This window comes from Spea bombifrons, chromosome 1 (genome assembly GCF_027358695.1).
Source record: "Spea bombifrons isolate aSpeBom1 chromosome 1, aSpeBom1.2.pri, whole genome shotgun sequence".
Lineage (NCBI taxonomy): Eukaryota > Metazoa > Chordata > Amphibia > Anura > Pelobatidae > Spea > Spea bombifrons.
In genome coordinates this window covers 154,441,558-154,462,393 of record NC_071087.1, presented here as the reverse complement: position 1 = coordinate 154,462,393, position 20,836 = coordinate 154,441,558, and the positions used below count along the sequence as shown (strand labels likewise).

Genomic DNA, 20,836 nt, shown 5'->3' with positions numbered 1-20,836 from the left:
TGAAAAGAGATAAGTAACTAAATGGGACAAACAGATGAAACATGCAAGCAAGTCCTGGCAATTAAATATTGGCGGTAGTAAGTGCTATGATTTTTAAGATCCTTATTTGCGTGTACAAATTTCCTTGTACTATAAATATATCCTGTACAGCACACATTAAACACATAAAAAATGTATGCATTTTAAATGGCAGTATGTGTCATTGAAAACCTACATCTTCCATTACATATACAGTATATATAAAGATTCCTTTCTCATCCCTATGGGTGGTATCTGACTTTCTCAACCTCAGGTCCTCCACCAGAGGCCTGGGAGTTTCTGCACAGTATCCCGTTTTTGCTGTTTCTAGCACTGCACTCAGAGATCTGATATTGTTCCTGGAATCTGTTGGAGCCACTCTCCCAGCTTAGGAGTCACAGCCTCAAGTCACTTAGGCCTTCAATCTTCACATCCCCTCTAGTTCTTTCAGACCCTGATACTTCTCCACCTTCTCATACGCCTTTTTCCTAATGTTGCTGTCACTTGGCACCACTACATCTATCACCACTGTTGTCTTCTGGTCCATGTCTACTACTTTGGTGTCAGGTTGATTGGCCTGTACATGCTTCTCTGTCTGGATCTGGAAGTCCCACAGGATCTTAGTCCTAGTGCCCGTACTAGGGTCTTTCCTGGTCAGCACTGTTCTTCCTTGTGTTAGCCAGTCTGGGTGGGAGCATTTGTGCTGCTAGGCATTAATGTACTGCAGTCAGTTTCTTTAGCCAGTAGGTGTGGACCATATCTGGGCCAGGTGCTGTCCAACTCTTCATGTTAATGACGCTGTTGGATGTCTGCTACTGTGATGGTTTCTGCTGCTGGCGGTTTTGCTGTTACTGTATTGTTGCACTGCAAATGGGAGTACACCTTTGATGGTTCTTTGAAGAACATTTCTGGTCTCTGATTCTCTAGTGTATTTCTCTAGTCTGGTAGCTAGTGCTGTGAGCCTTTATTTAGCAGTCTCTAGAGCTTCAGTTGAGGTTAGGCCCTTGTATATTCCAAGTAGACGAGTCTTCTTCTTAACCTTCACATGCTTCTGTTGTTGCATCTGTGGGACTGTGTGTCAATCTCAAATTGTGAGAGTAACTTCCTCTTCGCTATGTTGAAGTGTTGGGTTATTAGATGTTAATAACCCATCCTTTTCCTCTCCAGTCCTGCTACAAGAGTATACCTCCCCTCTTCTTCCTCACTTTCTTCTGGACAAAAAAATAGATCTACTGCTGTTATCTTACTATGCTTGTCCATGTTTGTTCTGGGGAGTGCTGGCACTTCTTAATATAGTAGAACATACTATGGTAGGTGCGCTGGACAAGATTTTAGCACTACTGGAACAAGAATATTTAATACCACTGCTGCTGCATGCGGCTAGTGCTAGTTCTGACTCTGAGCAAGAAGGCTTCAGCCTATTCAGGAAAGGTATACCAGGGGCCACCTGACTACTTTTTTGTACATACCTGCCGCCAGCAATATTTACCAATAGGTTGTGCTGGGGCCCAAAATCAGTTTGGACAAATTTTCTAAATTCATTCTGCTTCTTGCCCTTTTAGTTCAGATAAAATGGGGGTGGGCTTTGTATTACAAATCTAAATTTGCTTCTCTCTATGTCTATGTCTTTCTCTTTCTCTCTCCTTCACCAGTTGTTTTCTGGTCTCCTCTGATCTCGCTCTACAGAAGCAGAGACCATGCAGACAGGGGGCAGAAGGGGGCAGTATGTGAGATAGTGCCATGCTGCTAATAAAAAAAAAACAGGAGAAAGGGGAGTGGCGTGTAGTGCACACAAAGCACCTGCAATAGAAGCTTCTCTACACTATAATATTGATGTTTTCTTGTCTGTAGAGGTAAATTAATGTACAGCTTTCCTTACAGGCACTGAAATAGTTAATTGTTATTTGTATATTAATTATGCTTCCCCTAAGATTTATGTTTTTACTTAATGTAACAAAGTCTTAATGTAAGGAAGATTTACTTTACTGAGGGGGCGGTGGATATGCGAAACATAACTTGTGTAACTGGAGGTTCACAGAACCTTTGAGATTTTTATTTTTCCTTTTCTCATCTTTGAACCTCACTATTATAAGTTAGTGTTTGGTTAAGATTTTTAAAGATAATAATAATATGTTTAGTTTTGAGTGATCTTGGATTTTTTTCTTGATATAGATATGTCTGGCATTGCAATGATTAACTGACCTTTTCTTGAGCAATTTGCATTTGCTACTTCTTAATAAGCAGCACCTGTTAGATTTATTGGATGCTGTATGCTTAACGAGTGTACCCACTTTGCACCTTGTCTCCATTTTCTAGGAATAAACTGCGACGGAGCAAGTCTCTCTAGTGGGGCGGTGGCTAAACCCTGCCACCACCTGTTCCTGTCTCCTTGTGCTGCTTCAAAATTGTTTAGAAAGGGCCCTTTCGTTCTGGATCAGGTAGTATATGAGAGTTACTATCACTGCCCTCTCAGCATTTAATGAACCTCATCTCCACCTACCAATGAGGCTCAGAGGAGGAAGGGTAGATGTTTATCCATTTTTTTCCCTAATACTTTTAACCCCCTCCATATTACAGAGCAGGGCATGGAGGGAGGGGAAGAGCCATATGATGAGCAATGTACCTGTCCAAAGGGTAAAGTTGACTTTTAATTCCCTCATCCCAATGGACAGGATATGGGGAGCATATGTGGGCTCAAGTGATTCAAAAAGGGCAGACTAGATAGGTCACATGTTATCTAGAAAATAAGAAAATGTGTTTGTGATTATGACCAACAGAAATCATATTTCAATCTACTGTACCTACCATGTTCATGATGGTAAAGATATAAGACTCCACATTCTCACTCCCATGGTATTGAATCATCTTGGTGTCTGCCACCACCAAAGTTTCCACCCATCTTTCTTTGCTCACGGACCGCTGTGTGATCTTTCTGCCAGTCTGGTACTCCCGTTCCCACTTTTCTCGTTGACGCTCTTGTTTCAGAGCAGAACTCTGGTCATCTATAATATAAAATAGAATATGTTTTATGCAGCATAAATGCTTTATTCTAAGAAAGAGGTATGCTAACATACACAGACTATTTGATGAAACACCTTATCTCTCAGAAAATAGACTTTTCCCATGTTTCAGATTGGAAATGGATGAAAGAGAAGTAGGATCAAATAAGAGATAAGGTAATATTGGTTTGCTGAGAAGGCCTCGTCTGCACAAAAATGACCCTGTCCCTTTAAACAGATGCTTTCTGTTTCAACGCATACGTCTTTGTAAACCATGTATTCTAGATAGCATTCTGTTATGCTTTTAGCTTGTATAGTTATACAAACAAATTCTTAAGTAATTAGACATTTTGTGATAGATTTGGGAAGGTATGCTAATTGGAATTAATTGTTGCTGGGAATAATACTCTCGATACAAATGGCTACAAACATCAAACGGTTCGTAGCTTAACTTTTAAGAAATACATCACACAAGAAATGTAATCTTTCAGCTCATTAAGAGTTCTTTCCCTAAATTTCCATATTCATTTCATCAGCAGTGTATTTCTTCTAATTGAGAGACAGTAAAGTTACTGCAGGTTAGTGCTTAATATTGACGAGGAATGAGTCATCCCATTCTTTGACTTGGATTCGAGTTTCTCAGGATCTTCAGATGTTGGCAGAGACTCTCAGAGAATACAAAATAACCCAAAATAGTACGTTTTCTTCAGCAAAAAGAAATGTTATTTTATCTATTATTTTATCTGTTATTGTGGTATGTTGGGAAACCGGCACATGGAATCCAAGTTCTCTTTCTGCTGTGGGCACTGGAAGATACAGCGGCTAATCAGAAACTTATGCCAACTTAACCCTTTGGGTGCCAGGGATCAGGATGCATTTTTGCCTGTTTTGCTCTAGTTATATTTAAGTGACAACCTTATATACAATGTATGTTGTTCTATATATATATTCAAGACAAGTTAAGCAAATCATAGTTTATGTTTAAATCACACACATGCCATAAATATACAAAAATTAACACTATAGGGAGACAATATAAGGGATGTGAGACCTGTGCACACATCCTTCCCACAGATGAAATACAGATACCAGGCTCACACTTACACCACAAAACCAATGGCTGCTTTACGTGCAAATCATCTAACGTAGTGTACCTCATCATGTGTGCTAAATGCCCAACAGTGATGTACGTGGGGGAAACAGGCCAAGCATTACACAAACGGTTTAATTCCCACAGACATACCATCAAACAGAAAAAAATAGATACACCTGTTGGAGAACAGGCATTTTGGCAGGGATCTTTTATGGGATGGATCGTATCATATTCTGTGTTTTTCATATATATATATATATATATATAATTTATTAATATTTTATTTAAATTCACTAAATATTTTCATTGCAGGGCTCATATTCTGCAAATAATGAGAATTTTATAGAAATGTATGTTGATGATACTATAGGAAAAGGTTCCATGGCACCCAATGCATTTTGATCTTCAAACTGAAGCGACCTCCTTGATGGTACCATAAATGTATCATAAACAGGTCAACCAACCCATCTCCAGAAGGATATTGACATTTTGGAGATGGTTCAGAAGAGGGCCACCAAAATGGTGAATGGTTTGCAGGATAAAATATCAGGAAAGACTAAGGGAACTCAATATGTATACCTTGGAGGAAGACATAAAAAAAAGAAATGTGACATAAAAAGACAGAAATGTGAATTTATTTTGATGGGGGAAAGGTTAGAACTAACCTACGGACGTTTTACCTTACTGGGTGGGTGGTAGATATATGAAACAGCCTCCCATCAGAAGTGGAAGAAGCTAGTACAGTAAGGACCAAGGACTGATTAAGGTCTGAGTCTTTACATCAGAATAAATGGGCTGAATGGGCTGCCATCAAATTCTATGTAACATATATTGTTTGCTTTCTACGATGTTCATGTTGACTACAAACTACTGATTTAATTATGTCTATCCTACCTTTAATCTTATTTTTAATTATCTAACTTATAATAACTTTCATTTTAATTTAGTTTGATACACGCTAACTAATAAGGCATTGCAAGTGTGCAAATATATTAATTAGAATATATCTAATTTAATTGAAATCAATTTCAAATGTGCCCAGAGACACAAAGCTTTAATAATAATTTATGTCTTGAACTCCTATAATTTCAACTCTTAAACATTTTTCCCTGACGACTGGTTGATTCAGATAATTGTCTTTTTATTGTTTATTTTCATTTTCTTTCAAAGAGATATCTCGAGATACTAAAAATGTTAATAATTGCCTAGAGCATCATATTTCTGTTAAACTATCAGGTAGGATTACTCGTTGAAAACTCGTTTAAAAGCTTTCAATGAAAACTTAGAGAACTTCTTCACAAATAAAGAGTTGTAAAAAACACATAGTGACATAGCAGGGGCGTACCTAGAGTATTTGGCACCCGGGGCAGATCCTGTATGTGGCACCCCCCCCCCAACACACACACACAAAAAATATGTTGGCAAGAATATTTATTTCCCAAATTTGTAACTGTATTTATGTAAATTATTAATTTAAATGAATAACATTTACTGAACTGAATGGTAGAGTGTAATTCCCACCACAATACACTGAGCCAGACATTGATGGTAGTGCAGCATAACCCCTATTACTATATACTAAGCCAGACATTGACGGGGTAGGCCCCAAACAGCCTGCCTGTGCCACCACTCCCCCTTTTGCAGCCTAACTGTGCCACCGCTGCCCCTGAGCCTTGGCCACTCATGACTCTGTTGCTGGTTCACTGCTTTTCCTTCCGTGGACCACTTTTGACCAGTGCAAACCGGGAACACCCCACAAGAGCTGCAGTTTTGGAGATGCTCTCACCCAGCCGTCAAGCCATCACAATATGGCCCTTGTCAACGTCGGCAGATCCTTATGCTTGTGGAATTGTTATTATTTTTCCCATAATGCATAACTTAACATTTGTCTGCATTGAACATCATTTGCCACTTGCCTGCCCAATCCCCCACTCCTACCTAAACTTGTGTTATCAGAAACCACTGAGACATGGCTCTCAATGCAATATAGGAGATTATTTATAAACAAATTAAAAAGAAGAGGACCCAGGATAGCCCCCGGAGGTACTCTACTTAATACCAGTCCAGTTTGAGAATTTTCCATTTACAACAACAACAAAAATACACACATTTGCCCCTAAACCTATTTCAGACATTTTGTACAGCAACTTAGCAAAGTCCAAAGAGATTGCATCATCTGCCACTCCTAGATCTATGTATGACATCTTCATATAATGTTATTAGGTTGGAGGAACCCCAACAAAACAAAAGGAAAATGAAGCAGGGGGGCATAAAATATGAGTTTGCATTTCGTGGCTATTTTGCTTTCACTCCCACTTACACACACTCTCTCACTCATGTTATTTCATGCTCTCTTACAATATTACTCTCTCACACACACACTGAAATCAAAATTCCAAAACAAATACATATTGGGGTGTTATTTGACAGTGCCATATACCAGGAGCTGTAAATTCATACCTGAAGTACATGTGTGGAAATAAAGCACAAAAAAAAGTTTAAAAAAAAAGTAAATTCATACCCAAGGTACAAAGGTTGGTAGTAGAATTAGTGTATGGAAAGAATTGAAATACTAGTATCTGGAATACTCTGGGATATCTTGTTTTCAAAAATATATGTTTTGATGGGGGTAAATTGAACTGACCAAACATAGGGTAGAATGACCATAGGGTAGAATTACAGTTTTGTAAAAATATAATAATAAAAAAATAGCAATATGCTACTTGTACTTATCACCATTTAACTTATAAAAAACATGAAACATTGGGTATTTAACTCCGGACAAATACGAGAATCTATTTAGCAGCTCTTTTTCAATAGCTTTTGTATTATTTTTCAAGCAAGAGTCAGAGAAAATGAGAGAGAAGAAACGGACAGCTTATCACTAGCACTGCAGAAATGTTAAAACAGCCTCAGTCACTAGGGGTACAAAAAAACGGTCCTTATTGGGTTAAGGCGATTTTGTGGTGATTGCAGCTTTGCATATATAACACATCAGACGCATTGACATTTCATATTATACATTTATAAAAGGGTTTGTGACATCCAACTGACAAATTAATAACTCCCACTGTTCCTTTATCTGTTCAAAACAGAATTTTCAGATTATTAAAGTGTATTGATCCTCCATTATATAGAGTCAAAACATGCGAGGGATTTGTTCAATATAGCAGGATAACAAGAAATAATACGCAACTGTGACACCTTTTCATCAACGCTGCTAATATCACGTTCCTTAACAATCAATCTAGGAGCCTGTAGAGGTTAGGTATTAACAAAGGGCACGCAGTTTATAAAGCAGCTCGGTGTCATTATATTGGATGCAATTTGCACTGGGAAGTGGGAATACTTTTGATGTAATGTTTGTCAATATTTCTAAACTACTCATTTTTCTGAATCAGAAATTAACGTATCCACAAAGAGCGATCCTTATTCTTCATGGATGGCACATCCTGTATGTATCGTGTCAAGGGCATTGGGGTGATGCTCCGTTAGTGCTTCATGAATTTTGGAGAGCTTGAGAACTTGGAGAGGGTTAAATATGCTGTTTCACCTACTCCTGTGAATTTAATATTTTTTTTTAGAACTAGATGCAGTATTATAGCGTACCTCCCAAGCTTTGTATTTTTCATACCATGTTCCTCATTTTGGGTCCTGTCCCGGTCTCCACAAAACTGGGACTGTGTGGACTATGGGCCTGTTGAGGTGATCCGCTGATTTTTTTTGACTGGCACGGGGAGCTGTAAAATCAACAGAAGTCAATGCTTTTGTAGCACAGGCCTCCATTGCAGCCACCATGTGCCACCTCACAACTCTCTGAAGCTGATCTCCGAGACGTTAGGGAATGGTTTATTGTCATGTTACACTAAAGCAAACACTGATGTGTTGCCTTGGAACCAGAAAGTTTATGATAACTTTATTCAGCCACAATTTCCATTAAACTATTTTCTAGGACTAAAATATAAAAACAAGGAAAAATTACAAAAAAAACCCCACCAACCTAAACTAACATTGATTATAATTTACTACATAGCAATAACCCTTTTAGGTCAAATACAAAAGTGTAGTTGTCCTAATCATTATAGAATACTGGACAATGATATCCCTGGGCCCTGTGTGCCTTATCCTGAAGAATAATAAATACAGTGCTGTACTCTCAAATGCTCATTCTCAAAATGGATTGTTAGTCCAATAAAAAGGGTATTATTCTACCCACCCTCTTAGATCCAACACTGACCTGCTCCTTGCATCTTCACTCATCACCTCCTCCCATGCCCGCCTACAGGACTTCTCTCGCGCAGCACCAACCCTCTGGAACTCTCTTCCCCGTGCTGTCCGACTCTCACCAACTCTACCCTCCTTCAAACGCTCCCTAAAAACCTCTCTCTTCAGGGAAGATACCACTGACATAAACATCAAAACTTCACTCTCACCCACTTACAACCCCTATCTCGTCCTACATCAACATCATTCACTACCACGCAGTCCTCACCTCCTGTTTCTCACCCCTTATCCACCTAGATTGTAAGTTCCTGAGGGAACAGGGCCCGCCATTCCTCTTGTATCTGTATGTCAATTGCTGTATTGTACTTGTCATTATCTGTAACATTTTCTTCCTTGTACAGCGCCGCGGAATCTGTCGGCGCTTTATAAATAAAGTATAATAATAATAATAATTCTATATTGTAATATTTTTTTTTTCCAATTTACACTACAAGATAGATACATCATAGATTACATCTTGCAGCTGCACTACTACCCCAGGTGTTAATCGTTATAAAGAAAAAAGTGTATTAGATTTATTTGAACATAGTTTAATGGTTTATTTAATGAAAAACATGCTCTGAAACGTCTTATGTTTATTTGACAGTAATGTAATTAAAGTGATCAGCGCACACAATAGATAATACGTTCCAAGTTCTATCTTTACACAGACAGAACACATATTACAATGCTTGCTCCACTAACAGCAAATGGAACTACTCACTCTACTCACGGAATTCAGTAGCAGTTCTTATCATCCTGTAAAAAAAATGTATTTTCTCAGCTGCAGGCCATTAAATTCAACAGGAGAAAGGAGAAGGAAAAAAGTTGATATTAACTGATTTTCTTCCCCTTTTAACTGTTTGAGAGCCAGAAGGTTATGCATTAGAGAACAATACAATGTATTGTTCAATACGTCTCGCAGTAATATGTTATTTATAACATTTGATCACTATTAAATTGCGGTTGAATTATAGATAAATCTACCAAACACACATTCAGTGTAAGCAACTACTACAATATAAAATGTAGTTCAAAGAGGAAGCTGTATCAGGTTTGCTTGCGCACCGCTTAATCAATCCTAGATCTGAGACCTCCATTGTAATAGATGAAACCTTGCTCTATAGAGAAAAAAATATTAATGATACGGGGAATGTCGCATTTTTGTGGAAATAAGTAAGTTGTAGACTAATTTGTTTGAATAGCAGCTGTAATATGCAGTACATTAGGATGTGCACATATTGCACATGTATGTGGCATTTCTGTACCTGCAATCTATCTGATTTTGCTCATAACAGCCGATTCATTTATTGACATTACGGCGAGGAGCAATGTTTCTTTCCATCCACTTTCTATCCGATTCTGCCTACTCTTCCCTTCACCTTACCTACACTCCGTGCATGACTAGCCTGGCCTAGGGTTCCCAACCTGGCATGGCTCCTAGGGAGGGAGAAGATTAGACCTCCAGGCCAGTGTACCTACCTGGAAAGGAGTGCTGAGCCAGACACCGGCTGGTCTTGACCTAATGAGATATGCGCGAGCTGCTTTCGACCAACTGCTCGCATTTCTGCACTAATGGACGCAATAATCAAACTCTCAATGTGGGGAGAAATTCTAGTGAGATAATAAGTGCATACAGTGTTTTCAACCGATTGAACATCTTAGTATAACTGAATTTGCAATTTCTTGTTACCAGCACCTAACGACTCTATAATCAGTGTTGGTTTCCCTTTCTGGAACAAAAAGCAAACACTTAATGATATTTGTACGTCTCATTTGGATTTGGAGGTCAATTTCTGACACAGTGATCAATAAGTCATTATAAACATTAAATGTTAATTGATATTTATCAGAGGATAAGCACCAATTAACGTACATTGTCAATAATACATTATTGATCTGTCTGAATAGAGCTTTATCAACATGCTGCAAAAGCAGTAAAGTAAGGCTGATAAAAGATATTTCAGTGTCTAAAGTAGGATTTTGATAATGGAGCAAGATGGATGTCAATTACAAAGAAAATGTATTATGAGTTTTGCTCTTACATCACTGTTTCTCCTAAAAAAAAAAAGGAAAACGTTACCATATCTGTAACACAAGTTCTGTGTAAATGTACAATGATCTTGGGCAGCTTCACAATATATATAATTAGAGCAATTATCTTTCAGTCTCTTGTGAAAAGGTACAAAGGAAACTATATATATTACTCCTGGAAAAAGCACACCTACCATTGTAGAAATGACAATGTCTAGTATGTATAGTTCATGGCATTTCACCCATGCCTTTTGTTAGCAAATGTATAGATACAAAATACATACATACACAACTGAAGAAAACAGGGGTGTTAGCATTCAAGGGCACACAGCCTTAGTTGGGTCTGCTCAACCATGTTAACCCTTAACTCGACTGGCCACTCAACTTCTTAATGAATAAAGTAACCAGATCTTTCCCTTTGTAACCAAAATAAAATCCAGTGACCTAGTTTTTAAATCGATAGTCAACTGAAAACATAGTGTGAAACTAGAAACTTCCTTTTACATTAAACTGAAATGTGTGTGATATTTATTCATCATAAATCTGATAGCATAATTAGGTTACTCTGTTGCAGCCAATTATCTGAATTTCGCAAAACTGACACTTCACATGACAGCCTTCATGAATATCCCAGTGAGCTGAAAGAAACATCTTATGATTTAGAAGTGTGGTAGAAATCATCTAGTTCAGGGCCCGTACACCTAGTCCCGGTACTGGTGTTCTGAAGGGGTGGCTCCAGCCACACATAGGGGCATAGCCAGCCCTAAATAGCCTTTAGAGGGTATGGCGTGTACATGGCCAAATGCAATGGCTCATCTGTACAGCACAAAAAAAAAGAAACTGACTCCTGGTTCTCCTGGCTTCACCATTTTGGCTTTATTTTTCTTGAATAAACCATGACATGGTGTAATATGAGGTTACATTTACCTAATTGTTAGACTTGCTAAGGAACACATGATTACTATTATTTACTGATATGTAAAACTATAGAATTCAAAGACTCTATTTGTAAATATACTAAATATGTCTAAACAAGTTTACATTAACTCAATTAAGTGCTTAACAAGTGAAGAAAAGTACAGCAGTGGAGTCACGTGAAATAAAATTTTACTTCTCAGAAGGAATGTAATCCACTATGAGCTATTATATGTAAGGCAAGGAAATTATGTTTGTTGGTTTGAACCAAGGGGCAAGTTAATTGTAAAACACACAGTTGAGGCAAGGACATCTGTCAGTATGTGTAAACGTAGATAGATAGATAGATAGATAGACAGACAAATAGAGTGATCGCTAAGGGAACATAGATTGTACTAAGTATAGTTTGGCTTAGCACTGTATGGTAGGTAGCTGCCTTGCTTGGCCTCATGACTCGGGCAACCTTGGCGATCATATACATTGTATGAGGTTCTGTGCCCTGCTGCTTACAACCCTGTAGAACCCAACCGTAACAAAGACAGAAGGTGGACACTGTCTTCCAAACCATCAACAAACCATCGCAATTGTTCAACGACCCAGACACAGGACAAAAGTAGATTGCCCATAATTCCAAATCAAATCAGGATGTCAATAGTGGTTATTTTTGATGCAGGCTGTAGCCCATTTTCCGTGAGTTTGGTTCCCTATGCAGTCATCAAAAATAAACAGATGTTTATGGCACGATTCAGACTACAAAACATTAAGCTTATCACCCTTTCCAGGAGCTGCTATTAAGGAACACACTTAAGTTAGCCGGATATGAAGTGCTAAAATAGAACTAAGTGGAGGAACCAATTTTTCATCATGTTACCGTTACAATCCATCCCCAACATCCTTAGAGTTTATCCATAAGTAATTGTAAACATCATTTACAAATGAAAAGCTTTGTCAAATTCTGAGCCACATGGAGGCAAAATTTCCATATTCCAGCTTTGAAGCAAAAATGGCATGAAGTCAGTAAGAGCTTGGTGTGAAAATAAGCATATCTAACCTTTAGGGAGTGATTTATTTCCCTATCAACTCACTCTGTTGTACCATTCATAGAATGGAAGAGTGAAGCCATCCCAGAAATAACATTTAGCATAATAAGCATTAAGAACGTGTTATAGTGCAAATTGTATTCCGGCTTACCTAGTTCTGAAAAGATCAATGCATTCTGGCTTGAAAAACTTGGATTGATCTTTGATCTTTGATGTGAATATTAAATTCGGAAATAAAGAAATCATTTTGATTATGCATTGGTTTTCTAGAACAAAAGTACTTTAGGTATTTGTGTGCTATTAAAAAAATGTCCAAATGGTTATGTGATGCACTTCTTGTAATGTTCTGTTTACCCATTGTATGGCTTTGCAGGACATGGTTGTCCTCTATATAACACTAAAATACAGATATATATAAACATATAACAGTTTTAATGAAATATATGACTCTCGGGCTTCATTTTATCATGTAGATTGAAATACAGGAATATGCTGACTCAAGTATAGACATAGCTTGAGAACAAGATATTCTTAACCCTTCAATAGCCCCCCTATGATGATGCAGCCGCATCCGGCACCCTGCTCTATGTGTCCTGTACACATCCAAGACATCTGCTGGAAAGTAAAAGATATGTGCCACATGCACTACCTTGCAGAAATGTTAAGCCATCTCTGTAAGCTATTGTTATACAAAAAAGTCTACCGCTTCCCCACCTGTTAAAAGGAGAAACTGACCCGGAGACCCGGAGAATTACAACTTCACCCGGAGACTCCCAGTAAAACATGGCTATCACCAAGGAGAGCCCATAGAAGGCCACTATGTATGAGAGTCCGAGCCCATTTTTCCAATTAGGTATTACCTATGTAGCGGGCACTGGCTAACCCCAGTGAAAAAGCTGCCTAATATAGATGGATGCTTCCATGGTATAGATCTATGTTGTGTTTCTAATGGACATATATTGCATGTTTACGTCTGTACACCAAGGTTTATTTAGTGAAGAGTAAAATGAACCACAAGGGAAACTAGCAAACCCAGTTTAAGCTCAGAAGCACACATTCATGTTATGTTCATTTAAATTGTAATGTCTTATATAGCATGTATGTTGTACGTGGTCAGCGAATAAGGGCTAGCTTGCAAACCACGTACCAAAGGGACATTTCTCTTCTGCAGTGTAGTTGAGGCTGCTGATGAACACCAGAATTGTAGTCCTTAAGCTGACTATGGAACTGAAATGGACACATGCAGGTATATACAACCATGGATACTGAAGACGTTGGGTGCTTTTAAGAAATGTATTTCATTTTCGCAATTAATGTTTGGTTTGGAATTTATGTGGAAATAATGAGGAACAATTATATTTGGGGTTCGTTACATTTTTCACCATTATGTCATGTTATAGGATGCATGATTTGCTTTAAACTAGATATGTATGTTTAGCCTAACTTGTCCTTCTTACTATAAATATAACTATAGGGAAACCTCCCAGGGGTCAGAGTGTGTCCCGAACGCTTGGTATTCAGAGAAGATGTCAGCAATGCAAGGGTTTTCTGTAACATTGGTAACAGACTTTTCATTTAAAGTGTTTTTTGCACTTCAACGTCTCAGAACAATTAAGTAATCAACTTGTACATTTATGTCCTGTGAACTTCAATGCTATAGCAACCACAGACAAACACAGATAATGGATTAATATGGAAAAAGGCAATAATGCACACAGCAGGTGTCCCTGTATAATTGTATAGCGAAGGCGTCCAACTGTTTGCTAAGGGTCACATTACAGCGTCCCTTCATAGATGTGTTTATTCAACATTAGTATCAGTTACAAACAGCTTTGCCCTGACATTGACCATATTATATATATATTGTATGTTAACAAGTTCATTTGAAAGCTTGTTTTTTTTCCGTAGCACTGAACAGAATTCTGCTCTGGATTATAATGTATCACATATTCTTAAAAGCACAGAAGTTCCTGTAGTGGAGATTTAACATTGGATATTATGCCACTGATTTCCTAGCAGCAGTGCTGGACTGGGGAAGAAAAACAGCTCTGGCATTTTAGGGGGCCGCTGGATGGCATATCTAGCTGGCGGCACCACATTGCCACATGATGAATTACCTAAACTGCCATCAGGTGGCAGGAAAGGTAAGCGTGCGGCACATTCAGCCGCCAGTGCACTGGGCATTTACCTTGTTTGCCGAACGGCCGGTCTGAACTTGCCTATTATTGGATTGCACTATGGACTGTCCATAGGGCAAAATGAGTGAGCTGCTGGGTGAGATCATATTTGTCTCTTCTATAAACCATGGAATCACTTAACCTCCATCAGTCACATCGGAGATGCAACGTAATCCAAGACCACCAAGACATTTTTGTGCATCAAGTAGACACTCAAGTTGTTTGCAGCATGTAGATTTTAAACATGATAGAATTCTCAAGTTCGACTTAACTGAATAGTTGAGATTTAAGGTGGACTGAGTTAATATATGTCATTGTTTTCTGGTATTTGAGTAAAACTCAAACTTTAATGGACAGAATTATCTCTGCTGTTCCATCACGTTAACCTTGATACTAAATGCCTATGCAAGGGAAAATGTATCAGTGATCTGACTAAAAGAGAAAAGGGAAAGGCAAATTATAGTGTTTGAAGTTAAAAATATAGAAGCAAACCCTATGAATATTAAGCAAAAAAACTATGAATTTACGAATGAGAGAACAAAATAATTGAAAATGGGACTGAAATAACAAAATAAATGAGAAAGCTACGAGCAAATGGTGTGGGGAAGGGTTACTAACTGTAATCGCTATTATGTCGGGAAAAAAAATAACAATGGTTGTAAAATGTAGCATTAAAAGTAATTTTAAAAATGAAATTAAGTTTCCAATATGCCCAGGTATCATTATATAACGCTCCAAGATATAAAAATCCCTTAATAAAATGGAAAATTACTTAGCCAACACATTCAAAATAAGTTCCATCAACAAAGGAAAGGAAGGAACCTGGGACGGCTTCGTTCATTTTTACAAAAGTGAAAAAAATTGAAAATGTGGCATATGGTCTAGTACAAATCCACAATATATATACAAATTAAGAAGCAGCAAATGGCAAAAACAAAGGGCCATCCCACTATGCTGCCTTGGACAAACAATCAACTTACCCATAGTACAACACCGTGGAATATGATGGTGCTATATAAAATAAAAAAATAATTATAAGTAGCTATAAAGGAAAGTGGCCCTTTGGAACTAACTTAGAAACCAGAATATGCAAAAATAATCTAAACTTTGATGTTGATTAATCCAATTAATATTCCTCTCTCCAGGGCTATCCCTCGAGAAATATTCTTATGCTGTGGTCTAAAAAATCCAATCCGAAACCCATCCTTCAATACCAAACATAACTCTCTACTTATTTCTTCCACAAAACGTATGCATTGTAAAGGTAGTCTCTTTATAAACCCCTAATAATAATTACACTGAATGTGATACGCTCGTAAATTGGGTTATTATTTGAAGAGTTCATCGCATTGCCAGAAGTAGTTGGAAGAGGCCCTTCTTGTTTTTTGTTCTAACTAATTGCTAGCCTTGTATTTATTTTGCAAACTCATTACAAATGACAGCTGTTTTCCTGTGATTTATAATTTCAGTCCAAAAAAACAACAAAAATGTCGGAGCAAAATAAACCTCTTGAAACCAGGAATCACTTTAACACAGGAAAACGTTAAACGGGCCGTGTAGGTTTGTAACCAATGAAACTACACTAAAAAGTTTCAGTATTAGTTGTAATACAACAATGGAACGTTACCCACAAAAGCAACTCTGTTGGCCTTCTATTCTCACGATTGGTGCTCTCCAGGAATAGCGGGGTTTGTAGTCTTTGGAACCAAATTTAATCTATCCAGAGTGGGTAAAAACTGGAATAATATTTTTTTTTCAGTAATTTATGTGATTGAATTGGTTTCTCACAGACAGGTTAGTCTGAAGAATACTCAATGCAAGTCTTTAGGTAAAGTGAGGTAATGTTTTGCAGAGAGTTGCCACTGGGTCTTTGCTTCATTTAGTTTTTGACCAAGAGGGGAAACGTTAAACAAAAAATGATTATGATTCAACAAAAAAATGAATAGCGTCCAAGATGAGCTCCCGGACTGACAAAATCCAAAACACTCAATGTTGCCAAGGGAACCCAAGCAGATTTGAAGGAGACTGTCAGTGAGGTTGGCGGCTGCGGCCTTTGGACTAAAAAGTCCTTCGATGGCCCCACCTGGGGACTGTGTGGCTGCCCCTGAGCTGAGTTTCCTTCTTTTATTATTTACCGTGCTGGATCCTACATACTTTGAACTGTTTTGGAACTGTGAAATTATTTAACTTAGAGTGAAGGGTGGTGAGAACGGACTAATTTGGAGAGTGTTTTGCCACCATTAAGTATTAAATATACTGTCTATCTTTGAAGTTTCTTTACTTGCTCCTTGGACTGTTTTAAGGCGCTTTGCACTATATGAACTATATAAATGCCTGGATTACCAGATTTAATCTAATTTTTGTGATTGAAGTTGATGGTTGAATGAATTTATGTATTTCTGGGGGGGGGGTTGCCTCCCTATTTGAAGTAATAAATTAAATAGTTGGCTGCTCCCTTTGTACACATATAGGTATTAACTACCTATTTACTTATTTTCATATACGCCATTTAATTATTTGCTTTCCCCGACATCACAGGAGAGCGGAGTTCCCAAAGAGGAGGAGAGCAGGCTTATAGCCAAACATGCTGCGCCGCCCCTTGACAACGGTATCCAGCAGGAAGTTCAAGGGGGTGGGATCTGCAGCATCATCAGTGAGGTCACTCCTAGCAGCACTATATAACCTCCCAGTTCTTTGCATACGGTGCTCAGTTATTCTGTTGCTCCTGGTGTCAGGGCCGGCCAAGGCAAAATGCCACCTAGGGCGAATTTTAAAATGCCGCCCCCCCTTATCTACCCTTCCTCTCCCTCCGTCCCTGCCGCCCCCCCTCATTATCTACCTTTCCTCTCCCCCCCTTATCTACCCTTCCTCTCCCTCCGTCCCTGCCACCCCCCCCATTATCTACCCTTCCCCCCCCCCCCCTTGTACTTACCTTTCAGCAGTACTGCGGAGAGTCTCCCTGTTCGGTCTCGGTGCCGGCTTGTAAAGCTGAGCGCCGAAAATGAGGTAATCTTCCGGCACTCAGCATTACAAGCCGGCACCGAGACCGAACAGGGAGACTCGCCGCAGAGGAGAGAGAGAGGGGCGCTGAGCGGGTACTGACAGCTTGGTAAGCGAAAACCACTCGGCGCCCCTTTCTCTCTCTTTCGCTTTAAAAAAAAAAAAAAGGGCTTGGGGCGGCAGAGTGCCGCCCCTGCAAAAGTGCCGCCTGGAGCGGTTGCCCCACTCGGCTCCATTGTCGGGCCGGCCCTGCCTGGTGTGTTACACTGTGCACTTTGCTCTGTGCTCCTATCTTTTAAAATGTCTTTGGATCAGCTCTTTGCTGATCCTGGACTGTTTATCTTTTTTAACAGTCCATCATTTCTGGACGGAGTTACGCATTCCCCTCTGCATCTGGATTCCATTATTACTCCTCCTCTGCCAGCAGTTAATTGCCACCTGTTACATTTATGTGAGTCATAAAAGCTACCAAGTTAACCACTTGAAATGCCTGACCCCCAAGAGTTTTTTTTCAGACATCTGCCAAAAGTCAGTTACCACTTATTAGCTTTTATGACTCCAATAAAATGTAATAGCTGCTAATTAAGTCTTGGCAGAGTTCCCTAAAACTCAGCCAAAGCAGATAAACCAATATATAAATATAAAATTAATATTTGGACATTTCTCTTTTGCTCGCGTTCATTTTGTTGGAGGTCCATCCTCGTTTTCGGATTAAAATGTGTTGAGCTCCATTAATAGCGACCAGTTTATGCCACCCATGAAGTATGGTGCTTTGGAAAGACAAATTATATACATGTATTAAGTTGATGCTATTTCTTGTGTATCATCCATGCAAACCATAATGGAAAGATGTCCCTCAAACCTCATGGAAAGTGTGTGGTTAAGAACTGGAAACTGGACAAAATCCAGTCTCTTTAGCCAATTATTACTGGCGTGTGCGATAAGCTTCCATAGCTGTTTTATGTTTATATGCTGAATTAGTAACAGCGTGTAATTGTTTCAGTGACATCCTCTGATTGCAAATGCCCCTAAAGCTGATTGTTAGAAAAATAAACTAACTCCTTATCTAAAATAGTCTGTGAAATTTAATTTTATTCCTATAATAACCATGCTTCCTGAAATGATATAAAAAACCAGAAAGGACATACAGTGTGTAATCAAATCTCTCAAGCTGTTTTCGACAATTGCTTCATTTATCTGTCAGTTGTGGCATTCCAGTGACATCAGAACTCTTAACATAAGGAGAATCTGTTCCTTGACATGGTAACGTAACTAATTATAATCTCAATCGCCCACTGTTAGGCTTTTATCTCGCATCAAACACTTGATTATTTAAAAATGTTGATAACATTTATCATTACAGTACTGTGCCAGTAATGATCAATGTATTGATCATTTAACTTGTTACGCTATCCGTTTGTGATTAATCTACAGGTTTCCATCACCTTTTCATACTAATTCTAAATTCTGGCTATTTCTTGCTGCTTTTAGTTAGATTACATTTCTCTTCATCTCTGAGAAATCTCCTAAGCAAAGGTCCTGCAAACAATACACGGCATAACACACTTCTGTGTGACTAATCCTTGCCGTGGCTGATATATAGATAGTGACGAAACATTTTTTTGTCCAGGATTATCGATTACCACACAGTCTTTTCTGGACACCATACAGCAGATTTCATTGTGCATAACATGCGTGGGCTTTATTTTGCAGCACAAACACACAGGTTACACAAAAGCAAACCGTAAAATAAAACCCTAGCTCTTTGGAGCACTAATTAAACATTTTTGTAGTCCTAACTACAATTGGGACAACTACACCATTTTCCCATTTTTTCCACGACCAGCTTTACCACAGCTATTTCCGAGCCTTCCCATCACACACCCAGCTCCTAGTTTGCTGGTCTGAAGTTTGCTGGTCCAAAAATGAAGACTCGCAATCACTCAGCCTGTCTACTTAGTATACCGGGTGAGTGAAGCCGGTGCTCGGTACTGACCCTGCAGCTGCCAAGAATATATGGAGTGGAGCAACCGGCCCACTCTTCTCTCCTAATGCTTTACCCCCAAAAACTAAACAAGTAAAAAGTGTATTTTATTACGCTTACAACTCTGGGCATTAGCCCAGACCTCTGATGAAGCTCTGAGGAGCGAAACATGTCAGGGGGGCTATTTGTTTGAGTTTTTAATAAGCCCGTGTCACTGGTCATAATTCTATTATTCTTGTTGTTAAGACTGCAGCGATCAACAGTATAAATGATGTGATACTATTAGTGTTATACGACTGTGGGCATATGCCCTCATGTTGCAGTGACGTATATCTTTTATGGTAGGACTGGTGACACTGGTGTTTTTAAACATCTTTTTTGGTTATACCTCTTAATAAACACATTAATAAAAGTGATGTTTTAGGGTGGGGTAATAAGGGTATTTTTGATCCCGGGAACAGGATTGGTTGGTTTTAGTTTTATTACACTTGTCCCTGGGGTTGTCATACGCTAGGCCAAGAATTATTTATTCTTGGTGCTACATACTTTCTGGGATTCTATCGCAATATATACAGTGTGCTCCACTAATATTGGCACCCTTGGTACATATGAGCAAAAAGGCTGTAAAAAAATGTCTTTATTGTTAAACCTTTTGATCTTTTCTTCAAAATACTCTGCTCTCATGGATATCAAAGAACTGCAAACACAACACAGCTTTGTAAAAAAAAAAAAAAGAAAATGAAAAAATGTTTAATATAAAGCCTGTATATATATATATATATATATATATATATATATATATATATATATATATATATACTATGACATCATTTTTTCCCAAGCATTTAAAGAGCCTGTATGGTATCTATTACAACTAAAGGTTGGTTGCTAAACTTTTTTTACAGTCCCTTTATGCACAATTGTTTGTGGTTGTGTTGGTATATTGATTTAAATCTGCTCCGGTCAATTTCTATGTAGGAAGCTGTTGTAAGACACAGCAGGAAGTGAACTGTGCGAAAGAAAATCACTCCCCCATCCAAAGCAACAAACCGCACTTTCCAAATGCAGTGGTTTCTTTCACAGCGTGTATCTGCTTACACAGAGATCAGTTACTGTAACAAATTCTAACTAATGTGCTACGTACATTTTGTTCATTTAAGAACCCGGATCGCGGCGTGTATAGTATATACATGTTATGGTGGATGGGGTAGTTGTACCAGAAGGTTTCGTCATGGTTTTCTTTAAAAATATGTAATACGTTCTTCATGAAAGTTTCACATGCATACAAAAAAATAGGTAAACGATAAAAAAAA

The 20,836-nt window shown here is 38.4% G+C and overlaps 2 protein-coding genes across 2 annotated transcripts in view; both read right to left on the bottom strand.

Moving 5' to 3' along the window:
• Nucleotides 1-20,836, bottom strand: part of C1QTNF3 (C1q and TNF related 3) — a 278,698-nt gene that overhangs the window by 14,198 nt on the left and 243,664 nt on the right. The gene's annotated exons all lie outside the window — the stretch shown is intronic.
• The window catches only part of ADAMTS12 (ADAM metallopeptidase with thrombospondin type 1 motif 12), a 161,570-nt gene that overhangs the window by 83,898 nt on the left and 56,836 nt on the right, over nt 1-20,836 (bottom strand). Inside the window, exon 4 of the mRNA XM_053448139.1 lies at nt 2,824-3,020. Coding sequence (XP_053304114.1) covers nt 2,824-3,020 — 197 coding nt within the window. The remainder of the gene's footprint in view (nt 1-2,823; nt 3,021-20,836) is intronic.